Raw genomic sequence first — 10,216 nt, forward strand, 5'->3', positions numbered from 1 at the left:
GCACAAATTAATTCGATGTTAAAAACTTAAATAGTATTGACCAAGATTCAAATGTAGTCATCAGTGCACGATTAATGGTTTTATGTCGAAGGAATGTCAGTGTTATTTGTATGCTTACTCTCCGCTTAGCAGTGTGTTTCAGTATAGAGCATATTTGAAAAACAAGACTACATAAATACTGTGTATTATTAACTGATATAACATTACTCACTGCAGAGGGGATTTCCAGACACCGATAAAAATAACCCAGGTGATAGGAATTTTTGTTGTGCAATTCTATGGAATTCCCACGTATAAATAAACCCAGTCCATGACAAAAGCGCAGTGATAGCTGCTTCCTGACTAAACTTGTGACAATATTCACAAAACACTACTAGAATAAGGAGCAAAGTGTTAAACGCTACGGAGAAGACATTATAAAGAAGGTAAGTGCAAGTTTTATAATGATCTACTCTTTTACAAATTCGCAACCACCGATCTGTCCACATTAATAACTTACTTTGATTCAGTTTATCTCCAATACAATCGAGAAAAATTCATACATGTAAATAATGTATAGGTTAATCATGATATGTTACAACTGATACGGTCTGGAGTTTATTTCTCAGTGCTTTACGAGCCAGACATGTGACGAAAAGGGCGGGGTTCGCCCGCTGTGTTGTGTTTCTGGGCAAGGCACTTTACTCAGCACGATATAACCTTTCGTGTGTTGACCTGCCTTCATAACCCAATCAATGAAACAGTCAAGCACTTCCGACAAATACGGATATATATAAAGAAAGGATAAATAAAGAAATATTTAACTTAAAGACAAAAGAGTTTGATGATAAGTATGAATGCTTTAACCCTCTTTATTTAACCTCGGCATGTACAATGACCAATATAGTCGATTACTTGTCGGCCAATACGTTTGGCTCACAGCCGATTTAGTTTTCCGGGTATGCTATTTTCGTTTTTCGTATTTATTCTTTGAAGAATGACTTTCAGAATAGTAAATGCATTAGTGGATTGGGTATGCTAAGCATTCAGGACATTTGCATGCATACATACATACATACATACATACATACATACATACATACATACATACATACCTGATTACAATATAAATAGTATTATCGCCCTAAAAAAGAAAACGTAGTCAACACCGTGCGATTTGTGGATTGAATTGAACGAATGTCAACGCTGTTTGTATAAATATCCTATATGAGATTTAAATGCAATATATCTACACGGAAAAAAATTCCATAACAAGACAATCTACGTGTTTGTTTTCTTCTCATAAATATATAATAAATTCACCTAGCTATGACTCAGTGCATATTGGATTTCCAACTTCGATAACAATAGCTCAGGTGTTTGGACTTTTTTATTGTGAAATACCATGGGATTTCCATGCAAATATAAATAGGTTGATGATGTCAAAGCAGTGATAAGAAGAGATTTGTTCACGTGTTAGCGCTTTCTTGAGAGAGCTGCAACAATATTAACGAAATACTATTAGAATAAGGGATAACTCCCTAAGTACTTAGAAAAGTACATTATAAATAACACGTAAGTATATATTTTACGCTTGAGTTCCACTTTAAAAAATTACAGTCATCTATATGTTTAGGTTAATTTGCTATTTTGATTCAGTTTATCTCCAATATGAGCGGGAAAAAATGCCATTCATGTAAATATTGTATAGGTTAATCATGATAAATTGCACTTGTATGCACTTTGAAACTTACTTCTCAGTGTGAGGGCTAGGGTTCGAATCCTGCACCACTAGAAGAGCGATAGTTTTCATTCTATACAGAATAGGCCGTGTCGTTGTGTTCCTGGGAAAGGAACTGTACTCATCACGATAGATGCTTCCAGATGTTGGTGTGCCGTCAAAAACCACTAAAATAGTTACCACCTGACTACCGATCAAATTCAACACTTAGTAAGCAGTTAGTGAAATTCAACATTGTGTGTGTGTCAACGCTTATGATTTGGTTCTTTAACATAGCTGTAAACAATGTAAACAATGCATATCTATATTTTCTGTAATAGCTTTGTTTAATTTTCGTAATTTTTATTGAAGTTTGTAAAATGCATAGGATATTTATTGCTATAATTTGGCTCTGTTGAAACCACAAATTAAGTAGGATCAATAGATGAATGTTTCCTGAATGATTATGTGGATTCGCATTGGTTGCTTGAGGTCTTGTGAATATAGTTAATTTATCGAAAATCAATAGTGTATGTTGTCACATTTGGTCTATTGTGAACTACACTTGCAACATACGCTGTATATAAGGTGAACATCAACTTCATTCAGATTTATGGAGTCATTAGCTTCCTTTGTGTTCTTGATGTCAGTCTCCGGTCGTATTTTATGTCGTACATAACTATTTTTCGAGAGGAAAAAACATTTCTTTGCATTGTTCAGTGGTGATAGAAAGTGCTCATTACTTGGACTCTAACATTATTCTAGAACAAATTATTCGTAACAATAGTGATGTCTAGAAATTTGGCATTGTGCCGCAGACATGTAGCATAAGGTCACACCGAGTCACATGACCGTGCCGCCAAGCCGATCAATCCTTAACTATGGAATGTGCACATACATATGTATTCAATAACTTATCGGCTAAATTTTTGGCTCACAGACATTTAGTTTTCTGAGTAAACGTTACATTGATTTCTAGCACTCTTCCATAGAAAGGATGACTTTAAAATAGTAAATGCTTGAGTGGAATTAGGTTGCATCGCGTTTAGTATATTTACAAAACTGAACTACACTCTTAAACTGTCTTTAACACGTTTATACTACAGTCGTTGATTCTAACAGTTCATAACAGTCTTTGACTCCAAAATTTCATAACAGTCTTTGAGTCCAAAAGTTCACAACAGTCTTTGACTCCAAAAGTTCACAACAGTTTTTGACTCCAAACGTTCACAACAGTCTTTGACTCCAAACGTTCACAACAGTCTTCGACTCCAAACGTTCACAACAGTCTTTGACCCGATTACATTTATATCCCTCAAAGTCTGATTCTTTTTCCCGTTGCTTTGGATGCAAAATAAAGATGATAAAATAGAATTCAAAAGATTTAACAAACTTTCTTTATCTTTCAGATGGCCTTGGATAACGTTAGAATCATTAACATTCAGGGTGCTGGTAAAAACTACACTCGGTATGACAGAGACAGTCGCTTCAGCTTTATAGAGAGGCTTGTCCACCATCATCAGCCAACTGTATTGCTTCTAGATGATCCGTATGACGGTGATTCTTTTAAGTCTGCCTTCTTCCGGAAGTATGAGAAGGTACAGTCGAACATGAATGAGAATATCGTCATGCTATACGACAACGATAGAGTCAGTGTCCAAAAACAAAGGGACTTAAAACCTACCTTTCAATGTAAGTATTATACCATGGAAGAAAGCAACTTTACACAAGGAAAAATCCTCAAAATGCTCAATAACTAATGCTTTAAGTTTACATAAAAGGAACCAAATTAAAGTAACTTTTATTAGATACAAGTTATTTAGTAAGGTTAGTTTTTAATCGTAAATATACAGTATACAATAACCGTGAATTGTAATGTTAAGCTGCTGTCAAAGCTTCCAGGAGATGGTTATAATTGTCTTCTTACTAGATAAGATCCAGTTATTGTTGTTTAAATAGCAGCGTCTTCGACAAACAAAATGCATTAAAGTCAGAAGAGTAAAATATGGATGACGAACTTGTCACTATTTTAAATCTTAGAATGGTCAGTTGTTTTGTTCGCATCAATATCAAACGGCTGAATAACGGGAAATTCTGGAAATAGCTTTACAATAGATGAGCCGGTACTACATATTATACCGATGATACTGAAAAAACTTACATTAAAATTCATAACAAACAAATATAATAGCTATTTATATTTATTACATTTCTTATCATTTTAGATTTGAATCCTGATAACATAGTCATTCCTGTCGTTGAGATTCTGTCTCCGCAACCGATGCAGACGGTACTAAACCGCTTTGCTTGCGTCACCTGGTCTGAGGAAACCATATATGAGGAGGAAAACCGACGGAACGCGTGGATGGAGGAATTAATTTCATACTCTCAGAATATTGCTTTGACAAGAAATCTCCCAGTCTTGATGGGAGGCGACTTTAAGTTTCCAATTCAAGAGCTTAAGAAACTGGTGAACTCCCGTAATAAGACTGTCTTTTCTGAGCTGCGTGAAATAACACAACCTATGTTTGAAGAAATTGGCATCGGGCTTGCGTCACAAGTTGACTACCAACTAGGTCGTCAGAAGCGACTTCTAACCATGAAAGTGCACGAGGTGCAAGGTACCATATCCAGAAACGATTGTTTTGTTGCCTCCCAAGAAATGAGGTTACGTGATCCAAGTTTCATCAACATTGAAGAGTTATGGAGTACTGCGATCTATATGTATGGAGAAAAAGAGTGCCAGGGTGGTGGGCCAGGAAAGGCTCCTAACCAAACAAACATGAATGGTCATTGTCACCAAGAGAGGCCGACACAATTTCGTCCCACCAAGATAGATAGCTACGTTCCATCCAGACCCCCAAAGCACCATGGCGGCTAATCAATCAGCATGCACAACATTTTCAGATCTAGAGAAAATACAATTCTTCACTTGTGCTTGGTCATTCGGCCTATCAGTGTTACATACGGTTTAACATTATACTAGTGACGTCAAGTTGCAATCTCTTACATGATACCAGCATTCATATGTATCATCAAACTCTTTTGTCTTTAAGTTAAATATTTCTTTATTTATCCTTTCTTTTAACTGTTTGTAATGCTGACGTTTATTTGAGATGACATCAGTCTGTGCAATGACTGTTAACCTAAATGTTAGTTGTTATTAAATTGGTAATTCATTAAATCTCTTGTATTGTATTTTTTATATTGTGTACTATCTTACCATATAGTCTTTCTTAGCAGTGATTTTAGTCACGGAAGTGTTATTGAGAAGATTGATACATTTATTTAATATAATCATTAGGCAGAGCTGCGGTGCTTTGACATTCGTTTAAAGACTGTTTGGATATAGTTGTACTGAACCACTGTGAATTCATTCGAAAACATTCGAATTAATAGCTGAGGTGGAAATACCTTAAATTGATTTTAAAGACGTGTGATTATATCAGTCATATCTTCCGTACTATTGACACATCTGTACATTTGTAACATTCGGAATATTAGGACAGTAATTTCTTCCGTACTGTTGACACATCTGTACATTTGTAACATCATTCGGAATATTAGGACAGTCATATCTTCCGTACTATTGACACATCTGTACATTTGTAACATCATTCGGACTATTAGGACAATAATTTCTTATGTACTGTTGACACATCTGTACATTTGTAACATCATTCGGACTATTAGGAACTATTGGACGCATAGGATTTTAACAATTCGTTCAGCATATTGTAAGATATTTTTTATTTCTGTTACTTGGTATTTTAGGGGGAAAAAGATTTTTTCATATTATACAAAACCTATTGAATTTGCTCTTACTTGTCAGTTTGATATTCGTCACTTGAAAAATTGGGTGACTCGTTGCGGGATTTTTATTCTTTCGAATATTTCAGAGATTAGAATTTCTTGTGAAGTTTCAGATATATTAACTGCTTTTGAATATTTCGGAGATTGTAATTTCTTTCGGATACTTCAGACATTTGAATTTCATTTGAATATTTCCGAGTTTTTAACAGTTCAGAGATATTATAATAGGTTCTGAAATATAAGTCTCACTGTCTTTGAAATTTGCTTAGTCTCTAATATTTTAATTTCACTTATTTGGTTACTTCATCAAGCTGTCACCATGACACCTAAAGTAAAGAACTTTGTTGCAGGTCCTCCCCAGTAGGGGTTAGAGTCCTTTAGAAAGGAAGAGTTACTACAGTTTGCTTACCATTATGATATTTCTGAAGTGAAGGCTTCTTTAACGAAGCAAGCAATCAAGAACATCTTGATAGGTTATTTCATGAAAGGGTATTCCTGACAAAAGTGTTTTGGGAAATATTAGAAAGTCTCCATCTGATTCGGACAGGAAATTTGATAAGATTGCAGTTAAAACGGCCACACGGAAGTTGACATAAGAAAACTTCAGCAGAGGGTTGTGTAAATGCAAATGCTAAAAGAAAACAACACACAAGCAAATGTTAAAAGAAAGGTACGTAAAAGAAATACAAAGAAAAGAAACAGATGCAATGCAAATACAAATGCAAAACGATGAAAGAGAGATATAAAGACAAATGTGGAAAAATAATACTCTCTTATATGATACAAGCAACTATTAAAACTGTAAAATATCTTTTATTCCTCCTATTAATAGCATAAATTTCCTAGGCTATTTCTTGATGAATTATGTGGTGTTTCAATTCAAGAATTGTTTTAGTTAACGCCACAAATGGTCATTCGAAAGAGACACAAATTAATCTTGATAGGTTATTTCATGAAAGGGTATTCCTGAAAAAAGTGTTTTGGGTAAGATTAGAAAGTCTCCATCTGGTTCGGACAGGAAATTTAAGGAAATTGCAGTTAAAACGGCCACACAGAAGTTGACATAAGAAAATTTCAGCAGTAGGTTGTACAAATGCAAATGCAAAAAGCGAATTAAACGTTAGAGATGTAAATGCCAAAAAAAAAAACACACAAAGCAAATGCTAAAATAAAGGGACCTAAGAGAAATACAAATGCAAAAAGAAATAGATGCAATGCAAATACAAATGTAAAACGATGAAAAAGAGAGATAAAGACAAATACAGAGGAGACAGAAATGCAAATACAATTTAAATTAAAAGAATTAGAACATGCCAGTTGATCTCGTGCATCTCGTGCATATACTAGTTCGGGTGATGATTATGCCTATAATATTAGCTTGGTACCCGCTTTTCAAAAAAAGAGGTTGATAAATATTTCTTAAATTTGCTAAAATTGCGGAAAATTCTAAATGGCCTAGATAGCATTGGACTGTATAATTACAAAGTATACTTAAACATCAGACGACTTATTTTGATTGAAGAGTGCAAGAATTGTGACACCAGAAACTTCTTGATGAGAAACAATGACATTTTAGAGAAGGTAGCTAGTATAGCTGATGACTATTGTTTGACTCACAATGTGTAATTTGTAAATAAATCTTCCTCTCAACAGGTTTTGTTTAAACAAAATTCAGTCTCATGAGAGTACTTCCAAACTGGTTCAACTATGAAGAATCAAATTTCTGACAAGATTGAACAGAAATCCTTATTTCTTCGCATAATCGCTTATTGTAAGAGGAAATTGAATGGCACTTGTGTGTGTGTGTGTGAGAGAGAGAGAGAGAGAGAGAGAGAGCTGGCTAATGTATTGTTTTCAAGTCACTGAAATGCACATTACAAATATTGATATCTTATTCATACGCTTCCGATTAATTACATGTGAAATTATAAGCTCGGCACTGAGGCAAAATGAAACCTTTTTCTGCAGCCATTATTTTCACCACTTTGCAATCCTTTCGCGCAAAAAAATTGACTGTTCCATTTTTAGAACGATCGGTTACTCACACTTTCATATGAAAACTTAAAAATAATATGTTAAAACTTTTAAACTGTTGATTTCTCTTAGTACAAACGACAACTCGCAATATATAAGCAAAAAAGACGGACTCTCGACATTGAAAAACATGTCCTACATATGAGTGATTGAGTAACGAAATTTATTTGGGTGTGGAAAAGAGTGAAGTCTAAGGATGAAAGTAAAATAATGCCTGTGCATACTAAAAACCTGATTTTCGTCAGCATGGGTAGTTTGGTTGTTTCGGGTAAATACTCAATGACAAGCATAAGAATTGATATCTTTGTTTGAAATGAAGGTAGATGATTATAATGCAAACGGCAAATAATTACTATTTACTCCCAAAACCAATAAGGGGAAGATACAATGCTTAGCTGCACAGAATTACCCGGCATGAAGCTATATATAAATACATACTTACGAAAGCAAAAAGTTACAAACGGTCAGGTAGAAGGCAACGTTCCCTCTAAGCTGGGCGCGCGCGCGGTCGCGCAGCTGCTCATACATACCCGTGCAGCTGAATTGTTCTCCACACAGGAGATCAAAACTACCAAATATTCAATTCAACATTAAGGCTAAAATCAGTGTAATGCTTGCACAATGCAGCGCGCATAGCGCGCACGTGTACCATTTGCTTAGATGGAACGTTGGAAGAGAGGTGTTTTGCCACAGCTAGTACATCAATTTGTTTTAATATAAATATTATTTATTAAAACAACAATAAAATGCAATCATCTATATTTGATTAGTGTTTTATAGCAGAGGAATGTCAATATTATTTTTAAGCATAACTCATGGGCTTAGAAGGAATGTCAATATTATTTTGTGGACTTACCTCATGGGCTTAGAAGGAATGTCAATATTATTTTGTAAACTTACCTCATGTGCTTAGAGCCTTAGAAGGAATGTTAATATTATTTTGAAAACTTACCTCATGGGCTTAGAAGGAATTTCAATACTTTTTTGTACACTTACTTCATGGGCTTAGAAGGAATGTCAATATTATTTTATAAACTTACTTCATGTGCTTAGAGCCTTAGAAGGAATGGTAATATTATTTTGTAAACTTACCTCATGGGCTTAGAAGGAATGTCAATACTTTTTTGTAGACTTACCTCATGGGCTTAGAAGGAATGTCAATATTATTTTGTAAACTTACCTCATGGACTTATAAGGTATGTCAATATTATTTTGTAAACTTACCTCATGGGCTTAGAAGGAATGTCAATACTTTTTTGTAGACTTACCTCATGGGCTTAGAAGGAATGTCAATATTATTTTGTAAACTTACCTCATGGACTTATAAGGTATGTCAATATTATTTTGTAAACTTACCTCATGGGCTTATGAGAAATGTCAATATTATTTTGTAGACCTACCCCATGGGATTAGAAGATATATATAGAACATATCCTTACACCTTGAATATTTACTTACTATTTTCTTCATGAATATATAATGACTCAGTGCACATGTGATTTTTATACTCCGAGAAACCCTTAGGTGTTCGGAAGTTTCGTTGCGCATTTCACTGGAATCCCCAAGTTGTTGTTGTGTTGTTGTTGTAGGGTTTAACGTCATTTTTCAGCACAAGCAAGGCTAGTATATTTTTGGTGGAGGAAGAACCCGGGAAAACCCCGGAAAGAACCACCGACCCACGAGAAGCGACTGGAAAGCTTTCTCATATACCATCATAGGCCGAACTCGGGAATTCCCATGTACATAAATAAACTCGGTCCATGATAAAAGAGCAAAGATAACAAAGCCTTTGTTCACACGTTGACGCTTCCTAGCGAGAGCTGGAACAATATTCACAAAACGTTATTAGTAGAATAAATAACGTGCTAAATACCAAGAAAATGCATAATAACCAAAGGTAATTAAAAGTATAATGATGATTTACACTGTTATAAATTTTCAGCCATCAATCTGTTACGATTAACGATTTATTTTGTTTCAGTTTATCTGCAATATGAGCTAGAAGAATGTCATACATGTAAATATTGTATCGGTTAATCCTGATAATTTACAACAGTGTGGAGTTATCCCGTTGTGTTGTGATAGTGGGCAAGGCACTTTACTCAGCACGAAATAACCTTCCATGTGTTGATGTGCCTTCGAACACCACACCACTCCATCAGACAGTCATCTGCTTCTGACCGACATGGAAGTACGTCAGTACGTAGTGAGTGAAATTAAACACTGATCTTGATCTTACAATGTCGGAACAAATGAGAAAATGCAAAATACGTTTTACATACTTTTTATAGTCGGTATACCCTCATAATGTCGCATTATTTAAGTTTCACCCAGGCAGTCGACCAAACTATCAAAGAATTTTGTAAAGATATTATTCGGTGTAATAGCTAATGGATCATCTTATCCAGATTATCTGTTTCTATCCTAGTCACAGCTATACTAAGCATATGCGAGGTATGTATCGATGTCATGTACACAGATCTATGCGGCATATAACGTACGGTCCAAAAGCTTTGGTTCACGGTCAATAAATTAGTTTTCCGAGTATCCTACTTTCATTTCTTGTACCTTCCCTAGAAAGGATGATCTCAAAATAATAAATGTTTTAGCGGATTTAGGATAATCAGCATTTAGAACATTTTTTTTAAAAAAATATTGCTCTTAGTTACT

The 10,216-nt window shown here is 34.8% G+C and overlaps 1 protein-coding gene across 2 annotated transcripts; it reads left to right on the forward strand.

Moving 5' to 3' along the window:
- Positions 1-285: 285 nt before the first annotated feature.
- Positions 286-4,883, forward strand: LOC149792325 (uncharacterized). Of its 2 annotated transcripts, none has more exons than XM_089970900.1 (3): positions 286-425; positions 3,109-3,391; positions 3,925-4,883. In XM_089970900.1, exons 2-3 carry the CDS (start codon positions 3,109-3,111, stop codon positions 4,578-4,580), a joined length of 939 nt encoding a protein of 312 aa, XP_089827026.1. In that variant the 5' UTR covers positions 286-425; the 3' UTR covers positions 4,581-4,883. The 2 variants fall into 2 exon arrangements, with proteins under 2 accessions (XP_089827026.1, XP_089827028.1); XM_089970902.1 differs by lacking the exon at positions 286-425 and adding an exon at positions 1,417-1,554.
- Positions 4,884-10,216: the final 5,333 nt, after the last annotated feature.

Source organism: Sinohyriopsis cumingii, chromosome 9, assembly GCF_028554795.1.
Source record: "Sinohyriopsis cumingii isolate HCF-2022 chromosome 9, ASM2855479v2, whole genome shotgun sequence".
In the NCBI taxonomy this organism is placed as follows: domain Eukaryota; kingdom Metazoa; phylum Mollusca; class Bivalvia; order Unionida; family Unionidae; genus Sinohyriopsis; species Sinohyriopsis cumingii.

Excerpts from the sequence above, each read along its gene's own strand:
- LOC149792325 (XM_089970900.1), top strand. The coding sequence starts at position 3,109 with ATGGCCTTGGATAACGTTAGAATCATTAACATTCAGGGTGCTGGTAAA. Across the intron at positions 3,392-3,924 it reads CTTAAAACCTACCTTTCAAT|ATTTGAATCCTGATAACATA; the intron begins GTAAGTATTATA and ends TTATCATTTTAG.